Source organism: Phyllobates terribilis, unplaced genomic scaffold (assembly GCF_046119375.1).
Source record: "Phyllobates terribilis strain yellow unplaced genomic scaffold, ASM4611937v1 Scaffold_9__5_contigs__length_417890890, whole genome shotgun sequence".
Lineage (NCBI taxonomy): Eukaryota > Metazoa > Chordata > Amphibia > Anura > Dendrobatidae > Phyllobates > Phyllobates terribilis.
Window position 1 is genome coordinate 373,376,238 of NW_027362769.1, and position 14,591 is coordinate 373,390,828.

Genomic DNA, 14,591 nt, shown 5'->3' on the forward strand with positions numbered 1-14,591 from the left:
AGCAGTTGTGTCACCCTGGCCTGGATGCCACAAGTGTAATTAAAGCTGTGTCTGAGAGCAAGGGGGAGGTTCTCTAGTCAGGGGAACATTAGCATGCAATGCCTCCTGTCTCAGGCCAGTAGGGGGAGCTGGCTGCCCCTATAAAAGCTGGTACTGGGGGCAGGGTTAGAGAGAACTGGATGGCCTGTCTCAGCACTGAGACGTGTCCCAGAGTGGAGCAGGGACAGAAAGTTGATTGCACCTAAGAGGAAGTGTGGCAGTAGGAGAGCCACCAGCCAGAGACGAGAGGCGAAGAGAGCCTGTCTTGGCAAATCAGAGACTGACCTTACCAGACTTTGGTGTCTGAGGCTAGAAGGATTCCACATCCCCCAGCAGAGAACCAGTCCGCAAGGGACTGTATATTCCTTGGCCTAAGAAGCCTGGAGGCCCTGCCACAACTGAAGGGACCAGTAAAGCCGTACAAGGCTGGGAGCAGAAAGGAACCCACGTCGCAGGCCATACAGGCGAGAATACACGGAAAGCTCGGAAACGTGGGCTGTTACCCTATAACGAGGAGATGCACAGAAAGCACGGTAGGCCTACACCCTCACCCTGACCAGGGCCAATTTCCCCATTGCTCTCGGACATCCAGGTCCCCTCCTAGCTGGGACTGTTTATGGGTCAGTTTACCTGTTTCAGTAAAGACCCTGGACTGCAACCTGTTGTCTGTGTGCTCCTTGCTCCTCCAGCACTATCAGCACTGGGATTCTCACTACCATCACTCCCACCATCCATTATACTGCCCTGGGGCCGCACTCTTCCCGTGGGGAGTCACACTACCCTAGCTGCACACCTCATCAGCCCCAGCGGTCTGCATGCAGCGGCGGTTCCTAATAACTGCAATCCACGGGTGGCGTAGTCGGACATAAACATCAGCACATAACGGACTACCACTGGCCTGACCACCCTGAGCTACGGAACCGGGTTGCCACTACTACTCCCATCGTTCCCCTACTGCCCGGATCCGAGTGCCCCACGGCCCAGGGGGCGAGTCAGCTTTGGCGTAGTCGGCAGGATTTCGTGCCCGCAACCACCGGGTACTGCGTGCCTGAAAAAGACTTTTGTAACTTACCTGTGGCGAAGTTTCCCGCTGTCCGGAGTCGTTTCCCGCCATCCAGAGCCGATTCCCGCCATCAGACGCCATCTTGGACCGTTTCCCGCCGTCTTCCCGCCATCCGCAGCTGTTTCCCGCCATCGGACGCCATCTTCAGGACGCCGCGCGGGAAGAAGAGGGGCGTGGACGCCGAAAGCGCGCGAGACCCGAAGCTCCGCCCCACGCACCGACGCTGCGCAAGGTCCTGGAAGGGAGAGAGAGCGACGCTGACGTCATCAGGACGCGACGCCAGGTCCTCGTCCATAGCAGCAGCAGCGGAGCCGCGGCCTACAGAAGAGGATCGTTGGAAGGTAGGCCACGCTTAACTAGGGGGGAGGAAGATGTCGGACACGGAGGCGCCCACTACCACCAGCGCAGCTGCAGCAGCGGTGATGCCCTTTTCCCTGCCCTACATCTCTGGAGCGGCCTGGCTGCCCAAGTACTCAGGGGAGCCCCATGCCCTAACTGACTTCAAGGAAAGGCTGTACAGTTTGTTCCAAGTCTACCCCCTGACAGAGGAACAGAAGGTCAGCATATTAACAGGGCAGTTAACTGGCGCAGCCCAAAGGGAGGTAAAATCATGGCCCCCTGAGGAGAAAAGGACTGTGAGGGGTATTCTGGCCCGGCTGCGGGGTACCTTTGACACACGTACCTCCGCTGAAATTAAAATGAGGTTCTATGGATGTAAGCAGCGGGTACAGGACAGCATCAGAGACTATGCCCTAAATCTGCAGGAAGCCCTGAGGGCTATCCAACAAACTGACCCTGGCAGTGTGCAGGAAACGGATAAACTGCTAACAGAACAATTCATAGAAGGTCTGCTGTCCAGCGCCCACAGGGCCCAGCTGCGCCTCATGTTCTTTCAGAACCCCGACCTGACCTTTGCCCAATTTAAGGACAGGGCCATAAGGGTGCTCCGTGAATCTGCAACCAGTGGCGCTATAAACCCCCGGCGCCCTGCTCTCACCTACCACCAGGAGGCGGCGCCCTCCTCTATGGACCCCGTGGGGGCTGATGCACAGGCCCTGAACCAAGCCCCGTCGAAAGATCTGCACCGCCAAGTCCAGGAGCTGACCAGGAGTGTCGCGGCGTTGACCAGGACCGTCCAGGCGTTGCAAGTGGACCCGTCAAGACCCATCGAGCTGGCTTCAAGTCCGGAGGATGTCCCGTGGCGTCGACAGAGGAGGATCCCGTCGTTCCGAGGGAGGCCCACAGACCGCTACGCAGAGGATGGACAGCCCATTTGCCGTCGATGCAACCAGCCCGGACACATTTCCAGGTACTGTAATTTAAACGGGTCCAACCTGGGGCAGAGGGCCAACCCCCAGGCATAAGATCACCAGGCCCTTACAATTGGCGTAAAAAGTACGTTGGGGGGCGCCCGGTTTTACCCATGGTGCTGGACGGTATCCCCATGAGCGCCTTGCTGGATACAGGGTCACAAGTAACCACTATCCCTTATGTACTTTTTAAGCAGTATTGGACTGATGCTGATATCACACGGTATCCAGACAGTAACTTGAGCATCATCGCCAGTAATGGCTTACCCGTGCCGCAGATGGGGTTCAAGGAGATGACCATTAAAATTGGTAAAGTTGAACTGCTGGCACAGGGAGTGATTATTGTGGACATTGACCGTCGTGAAAGTCACCCTAAAATAACTGTGGGTACTAACGTAATTGAAAATTGTCTTTCAGAGGTAATTGTAATCTTACAACAGGTGGCGGTGAATGCTAGTTCCAGCCAACAGAGAGTCCTCAACAAGGAGTTAAAAGCCCTGATGAGACGGCAGCAGGTAGAACTGTCTGGTGGTGAGATCGGTAGCGTAAGACTGAGTGACCCATTCCCCATTTCCATGCCTCCCAAAAGTGAAATGATGATCTGGTGTCGGACTGCAATCGGGTTGTGAGGTAGAGACTGCCAAGCCATGGTAGAACCCGTGTACTCGGACAGCAGGCCCACCATTTTGACAGCCCGGGGGGTGGTTGATGTCCGTCATGGGAGGGTGCCCGTCCGCATCCTCAACATTGGGGAGAGGGAAGTACACTTACCCAGGTACGCTACACTCGCCAAACTGTTTGTTGTCGAACACAAAGCTATCAGGGCCGTGGAACCCTTGCCTCCATCTCCACAGGCGGAGGGTAATGGCTCCCAGAAACAAAAGGAGGACTGGTGCCAGAAACTCCATGTGGGTGCTGACTCCACTCCCCTGCACCAAAAACAAGGAGTCTACCGGGTGGTACAGGAGTACGAGAGAGTCTTTAGTAAGCACCCGCTAGACTTCGGCCGAGTAAAGGGGATAGAACACCACATCCCCACAGGGAGCCACCCACCGATAAAAGAAAGACACAGACCTGTACCCCCTGCACATTATCAGAATGCAAAGGGCATGCTAAGAGAGATGAAAGAAGCTGGGGTCATTAGAGACAGCTGTAGCCCCTGGGCAGCCCCCTTGGTTCTGGTGAAAAAGAAAGACGGCACCATGAGAATGTGCGTCGACTATAGACAAATCAACCGTATCACCCACAAAGACGCATATCCGCTGCCTAGAATAGAGGAGTCTTTAGCCGCACTAAAATCTGCTAACTTCTTTTCTACTTTGGACCTTACTAGCGGGTACTGGCAGGTTCCTGTGGCAGAGGCTGACAAGGAGAAGACCGCCTTCACCACCCCGATGGGACTGAGTGAGTTCAACTGTATGCCCTTCGGGCTCTGCAACGCACCAGGGACCTTCCAGCGGCTGATGGAATGCTGTCTAGGGCACCGAAACTTCGAGACGGTTCTCCTTTACCTGGATGACGTGATCGTCTATTCGAAGACCTACGAGGACCACCTAAAGCACCTGGCCGAGGTGTTCGAAGCCCTGGCAGGCTATGGCCTGAAGGTGAAACCATCGAAGTGTCACCTGCTGAAACCAAAGGTCCAGTACCTAGGGCACGTGGTAAGTGCAGAAGGAGTGGCCCCCGACCCTGACAAGGTCACGGCAATCAAGAGCTGGCCAAGCCCCTCGAACATCAAAGAGGTGAGACAGTTTCTCGGGTTGGTAGGCTACTACCGAAGGTTCATCCCAGGGTTCACTAAGATGGCAGCTCCTATGCAGGACCTCCTGATCGGACAATCTAAGTCCAGGAGTCAAAAGCCACCGTTCAAGTGGGATAAACCGGAAGAGGAGTCCTTCCGCCAGTTGAAGATGGCCCTCACGGGGGATGAGATCCTGGCCTACCCTGATTATGGTCAGCCTTTTATTCTCCACACGGACGCCAGTAATGTGGGACTGGGAGCCGTACTGTCCCAAAACCAACAGGGCAGAGAAAGGGTGATCGCGTACGCCAGCCGGAAGCTGAGGCCCACCGAGAGGAACCCGGAGAATTACAGTTCCTTCAAGCTAGAATTCTTGGCAGTGGTGTGGGCCGTGACGGAACGCTTCAAGCATTACCTGGCCTCCGCAAAGTTCACCGTGTACACGGACAACAACCCGTTGACACACCTGGACAATGCAAGACTGGGTGCCCTAGAACAGCGGTGGATGGCCCGTCTCTCCAACTATGACTTCGTGATCAAGTACCGGGCCGGCAAAACCAATGCCAACGCTGACGCCCTATCGAGGATGCCTCACTTACCTGAAGGTGACGAAGACCCAGAAGAGCTGGAGGAGGTAGAACTCCCCGCGTTTCACCGGTATGGAGCCGCTCAATACTCCCACCGTGTGAAGGAGGAGGATCTAACAACCGTGATGATCAATCCCCTACCTCACCACAGCTGGGCCGAGACCCAAGATAGTGACCCTGCCATCCGTCTGGTGAAAGAACTGCTGACCCAGAAAGACGCCCGCATGAATCCGGATGCTCCAGAGGAAGCTAGACAGCTATGGAAGGAGAAGAGCAAGCTGTTCCTCTACGAAGGCAAGTTGTGCAGAAGGATTGTCAACCACCGGACTCACGAGCTGACCTGGCAAGTCGTGGTCCCAAGGCGGGATGCAGCTATGGTCCTGGGGGCTTACCATGACAGAGCGGGACACTTCGGTTGGAAGAAACTGGAGTTCCTGCTAAGAGGAAGGTTCTTTTGGGTCGGCATGAGAGGAGCTGTAGAAAAGTGGTGCAGAGACTGTGGCCCTTGTCACCTGAGGAGGAAGGACCGCACCAGCCAGAAGACACCCTTGAGGCCCATCGTCACCACGCAGCCTCTTGAGCTGGTAGCTCTGGACCACGTCAAATTGGCTCCAAGCCGGTCTGGATACATCTATGCCCTGACAATCGTGGACCACTATTCCCGTTTTCTAGTGGTGGTCCCGGTAAAGGACTTGATAGCCCAAACAGCGGCTAGAACCTTCCAGCAATATTTCTGCCGTCCACACGGGTATCCGGAACAGGTCCTGACAGACCAGGGTCCAGCGTTCGAGGCTGAAATCTTCCAGGAGTTCTGCAACCTCTATGGCTGTAAGAAGATTCGGACAACGCCTTACCATCCACAAACCAATGGGATGTGTGAGAAGATGAACAATATAGTCATTGATCTCCTGAAGACGTTGCCCCTGGAGGAACGCAGCCTGTGGCCAGAAAAACTGCCGGACCTGATAGACCTATACAACAATATCCCGGTGAATGCTACAAACTGCACCCCGGCTTACCTGATGTGAGCTAGACCAGGTAAGCTGCCCGTAGACCTGGAGATGGGAGTCTTAATACCTGAGGACACCTCCCCGGATGCGGACTGGGATACGGAAAGGCAACTGCAGTACAAGAAGGAACAGGAGAGTGCGGAGAAGAGCCTGGCCCAGGTGAGAGAGATGCAAGAAAAACTCTTCAATCAACACGCCCCTGCTGGTCCCCTAGAACCTGGTGAGCAAGTCCTAAAGCGAAAAAGAAGGCTACATAAGTTGGACGACCAGTGGGAAAGGGAACCCTACACCGTACTGCAGTCTGACCACGACAACCCAAAGGTGTGCGTAATCACCAAGGACGGAGGAGAAACCACTAGCGTCGTCTCCAGGGACCACCTCAAAAGATGCCCCGAGCAACTCCGTAGTGCAGAAGAGGATCAGAGTGACCTTGAACCCGCAGAGGACAAGGAAGAAATGATCAGCACCGTTCTCGGAGAGTTCCCTCAGTCCTGGACTCGCATAAATGATGCCATAGTGGTACCTGTCCTGCATTTCCTGCAACCGGCACAGCAACAACCAACACCAGAGCCGGAAGGTGAAGAAGAGCAAGCGGTTCCAGAGGCAGAAGAGCCTGTACCAGCAGCCCAGGAGAGTCAACCCTCTGCTGACAGTGAGCCTGCCATGCCTGCGGTAAGCCAAAGAACCCTCAGACAGCTGCCTGCCCTACCTGTACACCCAGCTGGTAGCTGCACTCCTAACGCTAGTGGGGAAAGCCAGGTTGGTCCACCACCAGACAGTGGGTTAAGGAGGTCAACCAGAAGCACAAAGGGGCAGATACCCGCTCGCTGGAGAATATAGAGTGTACTAAACTTGTAAATGACCCTGTTGCCAAATGTTGAATTGTTTGCCAAGTTACATGCATGTTTGGTAATTCTGTGTTTCAGTTTATTGCAGCTACCGTAAGGACTCACAGGTTATGGACTTTTTTATAACCAGGACCTTGCATGGACTGCGTTCGGAGCCTAACCCAGGAATGAACTAAGACTGTGAAGGACTTGGGGTAGGACAGACCCCCACCTGGTTAAGGCTCCCCGTTGTATTGGTGATATGGACACCCGGTCACAGACCACACTGTGACCTTAAGAACTCAATCTGTGCGTCGTTTGTCTATTAATGTTTTATAGTCATGCATATTGTCTTTGTGTATTGTTTAGTCCCGGAGTACTAAATTTTACTAGGGGGGAATGTGTCACCCTGGCCTGGATGCCACAAGTGTAATTAAAGCTGTGTCTGAGAGCAAGGGGGAGGTTCTCTAGTCAGGGGAACATTAGCATGCAATGCCTCCTGTCTCAGGCCAGTAGGGGGAGCTGGCTGCCCCTATAAAAGCTGGTACTGGGGGCAGGGTTAGAGAGAACTGGATGGCCTGTCTCAGCACTGAGACGTGTCCCAGAGTGGAGCAGGGACAGAAAGTTGATTGCACCTAAGAGGAAGTGTGGCAGTAGGAGAGCCACCAGCCAGAGACGAGAGGCGAAGAGAGCCTGTCTTGGCAAATCAGAGACTGACCTTACCAGACTTTGGTGTCTGAGGCTAGAAGGATTCCACATCCCCCAGCAGAGAACCAGTCCGCAAGGGACTGTATATTCCTTGGCCTAAGAAGCCTGGAGGCCCTGCCACAACTGAAGGGACCAGTAAAGCCGTACCAGGCCTGGAGCAGAAAGGAACCCACGTCGCAGGCCATACAGGCGAGAATACACGGAAAGCTCGGAAACGTGGGCTGTTACCCTATAACGAGGAGATAGCCAGAAGGAGCACAGAAAGCACGGTAGGCCTACACCCTCACCCTGACCAGGGCCAATTTCCCCGTTGCTCTTGGACATCCAGGTCCCCTCCTAGCTGGGACTGTTTATGGGTCAGTTTACCTGTTTCAGTAAAGACCCTGGACTGCAACCTGTTGTCTGTGTGCTCCTTGCTCCTCCAGCACTATCAGCACTGGGATTCTCACTACCATCACTCCCACCATCCATTATACTGCCCTGGGGCCGCACTCTTCCCGTGGGGAGTCACACTACCCTAGCTGCACACCTCATCAGCCCCAGCGGTCTGCATGCAGCGGCGGTTCCTCATAACCGCAATCCACGGGTGGCGTAGTCGGACATAAACATCAGCACATAACGGACTACCACTGGCCTGACCACCCTGAGCCACGGAACCGGGTTGCCACTACTACTCCCATCATTCCCCTACTGCCCGGATCCGAGTGCCCCACGGCCAAGGGGGCGAGTCACAGTCATCAAAGCAAAAGGTGGCTACTTTGAAGAACCTAGAATATAAGACATATTTTCAGTTGTTTCACACTTTTTTGGTAAGTATATAATTCCACATGTGTTAATTCATAGTTTTGTTGCCTTCAGTGTGAATGTACAATTTTCATAGTCATGAAAATACAGAAAAATCTTTAAATGAGAAGGTGTGTCCAAACTTTTGGTCTGTACTGTATATATACATATATTTCTCTGTGGTATCTGTGCATCATGAATCATGGTATGTGTTAAAGGGGCCCACTGAGACTCTTTCGCCTGGGGCCCAGAAAAACCTGGAGCCGGCCCTGACCCCGGTGTTGTATTTTGTAATCAAATTTATCCTCTTATTCTGGGCTTCATAGGAGTATAAAGATGGCGGCACAGGGAAAGACTCCTCAGGAGAGCCAGGGCCGACACCGCAGGAATGGCGTCGGTACTGGAGGTGAATATAGGTGTTATTATTTTACATACGGGAGACATAGGGAATGAGAAGGGGTGATCTGAGCAATGGACAGCCCCTTTAATTGCTGCCGTCAGCCCGCTCCATGCACGCGCACCCGACATCCACTGTATATATATGGCGAGGTGAGACCCCCGAAGCGAGCCTGGAGCCGGCCCCGTATGGGATAATGGGATAACATGGAGTAACTCGAGTATATACCCTTAATACTATGTAATTGTTCCCTAATGTCACAATTATTGGGGCTCCATGGCTGGATCTCGAGGGCAACATGAGGTCAGCAAGGGTTGCATTCCTCGCCGCCCATGACGTCGCCATCTCCTGGTGACGGAGTTAATGAATTGTTAATGCTCCTGGTTAATTTATTATCTCGGCTGTTTCCCTTGTGGTCAGCGATGTGACTCCGCCATGTGATACCCGGGGTCCTCCCTGTTGTTTACATTAATCACCTGGTTGCCATGATCTGTCCCCGTCTCCTGGGGTTGCTATGGAAACCTAGGAGCTGCTCGCCGTGCCGGCAGGTTCTTATGCAGCATCTGTGACCTACAGAGCATCAGTCATGGCCGCTTATATGAGACCCTCGTCCACACCGGGTCTCCCCCGCATCTCAGCCCTGACCGTGCTCCTTGAAGCCCGGCACATGGTTCGTGTTATCTGTCCGCTTTCCTAATATTGTCCAGCCACTTTTGGTTGTAGAGAATTAGAAAAACATGTCTGCTTTATTCCAGAAAAACAGCGCCACACCTGTCCATGGTTGTGTCTAGTACTGCAAGTCAGACTCATTCACTTCAGTAGAGCTCAGCTCTAATACCAGACTCAGCCCACGGACAGGTGTGGCGCTGTTTTTTTTGTTGTTTCAAGAAATCAGTCATTTTTTTGTAATCGTGTATGTTATGGGTTCCCCTGGTGAGGTTGGTTTGCTAATCCATTTCACCAGGAGAGTAATTGACTAGAGCGAGGTACAGCGGATTGGGATGAACCAGATGGCTCTGGAACAGCAGAGCTGGATATGCAGGTCGCTATGGGAACAGCAGTGCTGGATATGCAGGTCGCTATGGTAACAGCAGTGCTGGATATGCAGGTCGCCATGGGAACAGCAGTGCTGGATATGCAGGTCGCTATGGGAACAGCAGTGCTGGATATGCAGGTCGCTATGGGAACAGCAGTGCTGGATATGCAGGTCGCTATGGGAACAGCAGTGCTGGATATGCAGGTCGCCATGGGAACAGCAGTGCTGGATATGCAGATCTGCACTGGAGTGGTGTGGAACAGCAGAACTGGATATGTTAATCAGCACTGGAGTGACGTGAAACAACCGAGCTGGATACATGTAGGTGAGCACCTGGACCAGCAGATTTGGATATGCAGGTTGGCACTGGAGCAGTGTGGAACACCGGAGCTGGTATGTAGGTCAGTACTTGGACCAGCATGGAACAGCAGATTTGGATATGCAGATCGGCACTGGAGAAGCGTTGAACAGCACAGCTGAATATGCGAGTCAGCACCTGGAATAGTGGAGCTGGATATGCGGGTCGGCACCTGGAGCAGCATGATACAGCAGAGCTGGATATGCAGGTGGACACTTGGAGCGGCTTGGAACAGTGAAGTTGGATATGCAGGTTGAAACGATGGAACAGCAGAACAGAGTGTGCAGAGAGGCATCTTGGAACAGCAGAGTCGAGTAAGAGGACAATAAACACGAAGACATCTGTCCAGTGTTGAAACGCAAAGCTCTTTTTCATTTAATAAATTCTTATAACGATATTAATGCCTGTCCGTCTTACTCAGCAGCGCTTATATTACCCCATTATTTATTAGAATTTTTTAACTATTTATCTGAGTAAGAGCACAGGCACCTTGGAACAGCAGAGTCGAGTGTACAGTATAGCTGAGATGAGTATGTCAGAAGACACACTTTAGAATAAATGTACCAGAGTCCAGTACTGGGTACGCAGAGTTCAGGTATTTAGTAGCTAGCCTGGGCACTGAACCACGTGAATACTCTGCCTGGGCCAGCCTAGGCCTAGGGGAACGAAATCAGAGGTGCACACTGGGTTGTCAAAGTATCCATTTTATTCATCTAATCTTTGTGCCATCATTTCTGCAGAAGTCAATAACTCATAGGCTGATCTACGTAGCGAGGATGACTCCAGAGCAAGCGCATCGCAGGGATATACCAGGTAACTGTGCAAAAGTACAAACTTTGAAAACTTTTTTCTTACATAATTGCATGTACTTTGAGCTACAAATTTTTTTTTGGAAATGGGTTTCCTTAAAAATTGTGCACCGTTTTGCTTTTACAGGCTCTTTCTTTCCCTGCACATTCAACTTTGAAGCACTTTCAGAGGTGTGCCGAAAAAAAGATAGATAAGAGATCCAAACCCTCTTGTAAGATCAGAACTCACTGATGTATTCTCAGTGAACTCATTCTGCAGCCAGGGAAACAAAAAGTCTGTAAAAGCCAAACGGTGCAATTTTTTTTAAAGGGAATCTGACAGGTGATTCATGTTGAAGGAACTGCAGCAATCATGACAAACCTGTGACTCGCGGGAAGCGGGGGATGGAGGGGAAGCCATCTGAGCAAGGTGGTCCTAAATTGCCTTTTTAATGTTTCTTTTTTTCTGAAACAATGCAGGATTTCAGAGTAAAACATACGTGGCTGAAATGCTAAGCCGCATTCTGATTCAGTCGTCAGTTTCCCTTTAATTCAAAAACTTATTTTTATCCCCAAATTTATTCATTAAAAAAAAAATTCCCCTGTGGGGGTCCATATTTAAAGGGGTTTTCCAGGGCATTCCTTTATTTATTTATTTTTTTAAAGCAGATCTATCACCAGATTTTACAATATCAACTGCACACATTAATAAATAGATCTTAGACCTAAGGAGGCCGGTGTACTTACTTTTAAAATCCATGCCTTTATACAGTAGCACAAGATTTCTTGTATAAAAAAAAACATAATAATGATTTATTTTTCTCTGCACACAGATCATTACGAAAGATTATTTAATCGACTGATAAAATCCAACCTTGGAGAATCCATCTCCGGATTACTGCTGCTCTACCCCAGCTGTGTCATTCATATGATCGAGGTTAGTGCTATGAAATGGGAATGTGGACTGGGAATTAAAGGGGTGTTCCAGGAATGTAATATCTTTTTTTAATAAGTCATTGATATCTGGAGGGTGGGGTCCTCCCCAAGTGAATGGGAAAAATTGCAGTACCGTTCCTAACCACTATACGTTGAACTTTTGTGACAGTTTTTGGTATAAACTAAGTCCTAAAAAGTCGCAAACTGCACAAAATCTTCTAAAAAGTTGCAAATTGCTAATTATTTTTACAGCATTCTTGCCAAAAGTTGAAAAAGTAGGCAAAAAATACAAGGAGGGGGTATGTCCAAAAAACTTTTTAGGCAGACTTATTAAGCCTTAAGCCAGAAAATGTCACACATTTTCCACCTGCATCTATGCCTTTTAACCCCTTTTGTGGCGTGATTTTTCTTTTTTGCACTTTTGTTTTTTCCCTCCCCTTCTTACAAGAGCCATGCCTTTTCATTTTATTCTTCTATCATCATATCTTATATAAAAAAAAATGGTTTATGTCACCGTTTCCTGAGACCCGTAACTTTTAATTTTCAGTCGATGGAGCTGTGTAACGGCTTGTTTTTTTTTACATGACAAACTGTAGATTTTATTGGTACCATTTTTGTGTACATACGGACAATACCAAATATGACAATTTCTATCTCATTATTTTTCATCTGAAAAAAAGAGGGATTGACTCAAGCTTTTGGATTTTTTTTGTAATATTTCTTAAAACATTTTTACTTTATTTTCCACTTCATAAATGGGCATTGTTGGATAGGGCTTGTTAAAACAACCAATTTTACAATTTACTGCTTCTTAAACTTTCCAGCCGTTCTTGAGATATTAACACTTTTCTTTTGTTTAGATCTTGTTTCCATGGAGACCGAGCACCACTGCTGGACAGCAGAACATGCGCAGTGCTTACAAGCTAGTTCAGCAGCGGTGGTCGGTCTCCTAGGCAACGAGCTGTAAACAAAAGTGTTAATATCTCAAGAACGGCTGTAGATTTTAACAAGCAGTAAATTGCAAAAGTGCTTGATTTTACAAGCTCTATCTGACAATATCCATCTGTGAAGATGGGAATAACCCCTTTAATTCTATAGTATTGCAGTATATAGTAGAAATGACAATCTCCTATGAAGTCCTACGTAACTGTTCTGTATGTTGTTAATGCATCCCTATTTACTGCTTCCATAGGCTTCTTCCGAAATCCTTTCTGGGATAAATCAAGACCTCATCCAGATCCAGAATCAGGGTGCAAAGTACGTGATTATTATTTTTTGTTAGAACCAATACCGAAATAAGTGTTTTCTACCACTGCTGGAATAATTATGTAAAACCTCATGCAGCCTGCAGGTCTGATCCTCACAATTTACTGTGTCCGCACACAACTCATCCATGTTTTTCTAGCTCACTTCTGCAGGACATCAAAATCCTTGTGATCTCCCACGACATCCGGAGCCGGCTGCTTCCGCAGTGGTATTTCCACATGGTGAGGCTGCCGTCACAGTACCTGGGTGACTTTGGGTCTGGACAGTCAGAGGAGACCGTGGTGGAAGAATGTCTCACTCTCATGTTGAAGTTAGGAGTCTTCTTGGCTCAGACTCTAAGTGTAAGTTCACACATAGCAGAAAAAAAACACAGTGGATTTTATCCGCTAGTAGAAAATTAGCTTTTTGCATTTTACTGTCATTAGTTTCTGCAGCGTGATTGCAGTCACACACATGCTCCGGTGTTTCAGAGAAAAGTTTGAAAAGCTGACCGGGGACCACTCGGGCTGAAACCTGACCATTTAGATGTGGATCTCCAGCTGGCTTATCCCCCCCCCAGCACCGGGTGATTGACAGGTTTTTCCCTATATACACACACAAGGCCTGTCACGCAATTGGCGTGGGGCTGGAAGAAGCTTTACAAACTGCTCATATATCAGCACAGCTTCTATCCTGCACTTATTTACTTTCCACCTTATCTGCAGCATTTTTTTCTGCTCTCCATAAGACTTTAGATACTTTCTCCCCTGTCCGCTGCACATCTGTGTGCACCTACCTTCCTGCTGCTACCTCTAGCACTGGGTGAAGGGAGGTGAGAGCAGATAGAGCCTGGAGCAGGAGTTCTGATCCACTCGTATCAGTTTTGCAAAAGCACTCAGCTAGATAAAGGATGTCACAATCTGCAGCAGCAAAACGGTAGAAAATCTTTAATGAAGACTATTTAGAAAGTTTCTTAACTTTGCACTTAACAAATGAACAACAAAGGTTAAGATGTATAGGACAGTGATTATAGGACGTAATATATTGGAAGCCGAAGTTCTGGACCTGTGGTAAAGCTTTTATTATAACCGAATGTATTTCTACAGCCTGGCAGCAAAGGTCCGGGAGGAAATCTGCATGACTTAGTGCCAGACCTGATGGTCAGAGAGGAGAACATCGACTTTCTTATTCGCTCCGAGAGGTTTCTCACACCAGAAGAGTTCCTCAAAATGTATAACAAGCCAGTCAACAGTTCTGTTGCTTCAGGTAAACCTGTAGAGAGCGCGGCATGGGGTCACCTCTCCTGCCAATAGGATAGGACGACGCATGCTGATAACAAATGTAACCTAGCGGGTATCAGTGACGTCACCAACACCCGGTCACTTTTTTATGCGGAACTGATCACAGATCACATTTATATCCTTGTTTCCTTACAGATCTTCTATGGCCCGCTCCTCAGCATCTGTATGTATAGAAGACATCCCGGCTCCTCCTCGGCTCCTAGATCCCTTCATTCACTGCTCGCGGTTTTCTTCAATATTTCACAAAATAAACAAAATACAAGAATTAAACTATTGTGGTGACTCTTTATTGTTCAGTAACACGAAGACATTACTCCTAGGCTGCGTTATCCAATGTGCACGTACTGCCGGCTTCACCCCCGGCATTGCAGTGAAGTCCATGGTGGATAAGCAGCATGAACTCACATTGGCGCTGCTCAGTGGCAGAGATTCTCACCCACAATGCAGGTCTGTATCTTCCAG

General features: G+C 49.7%; 1 protein-coding gene across 1 annotated transcript; it reads left to right on the plus strand.

Moving 5' to 3' along the window:
• Positions 1-9,017: 9,017 nt before the first annotated feature.
• On the plus strand, positions 9,018-14,302 carry LOC141161189 (testis-expressed protein 47-like). Its single transcript, XM_073645965.1, has 7 exons — positions 9,018-9,135; positions 10,600-10,672; positions 11,481-11,584; positions 12,776-12,840; positions 12,989-13,190; positions 13,935-14,094; positions 14,265-14,302. The coding sequence occupies exons 1-7, from the start codon at positions 9,052-9,054 to the stop codon at positions 14,300-14,302; spliced, it is 726 nt and encodes a 241-aa protein (XP_073502066.1). The 5' UTR covers positions 9,018-9,051.
• Positions 14,303-14,591: the final 289 nt, after the last annotated feature.

What these genes read in the sequence shown, in the direction of transcription:
- LOC141161189 (XM_073645965.1), top strand. Translation starts at nt 9,052, where the DNA reads ATGGCCGCTTATATGAGACCCTCGTCCACACCGGGTCTCCCCCGCATC. An exon ending in TCCTTGAAGCCCGGCACATG is followed by an intron (nt 9,136 to 10,599) that starts GTTCGTGTTATC and finishes TCATTTCTGCAG; the next exon opens with AAGTCAATAACTCATAGGCT. An exon ending in GTGTCATTCATATGATCGAG is followed by an intron (nt 11,585 to 12,775) that starts GTTAGTGCTATG and finishes CTGCTTCCATAG; the next exon opens with GCTTCTTCCGAAATCCTTTC.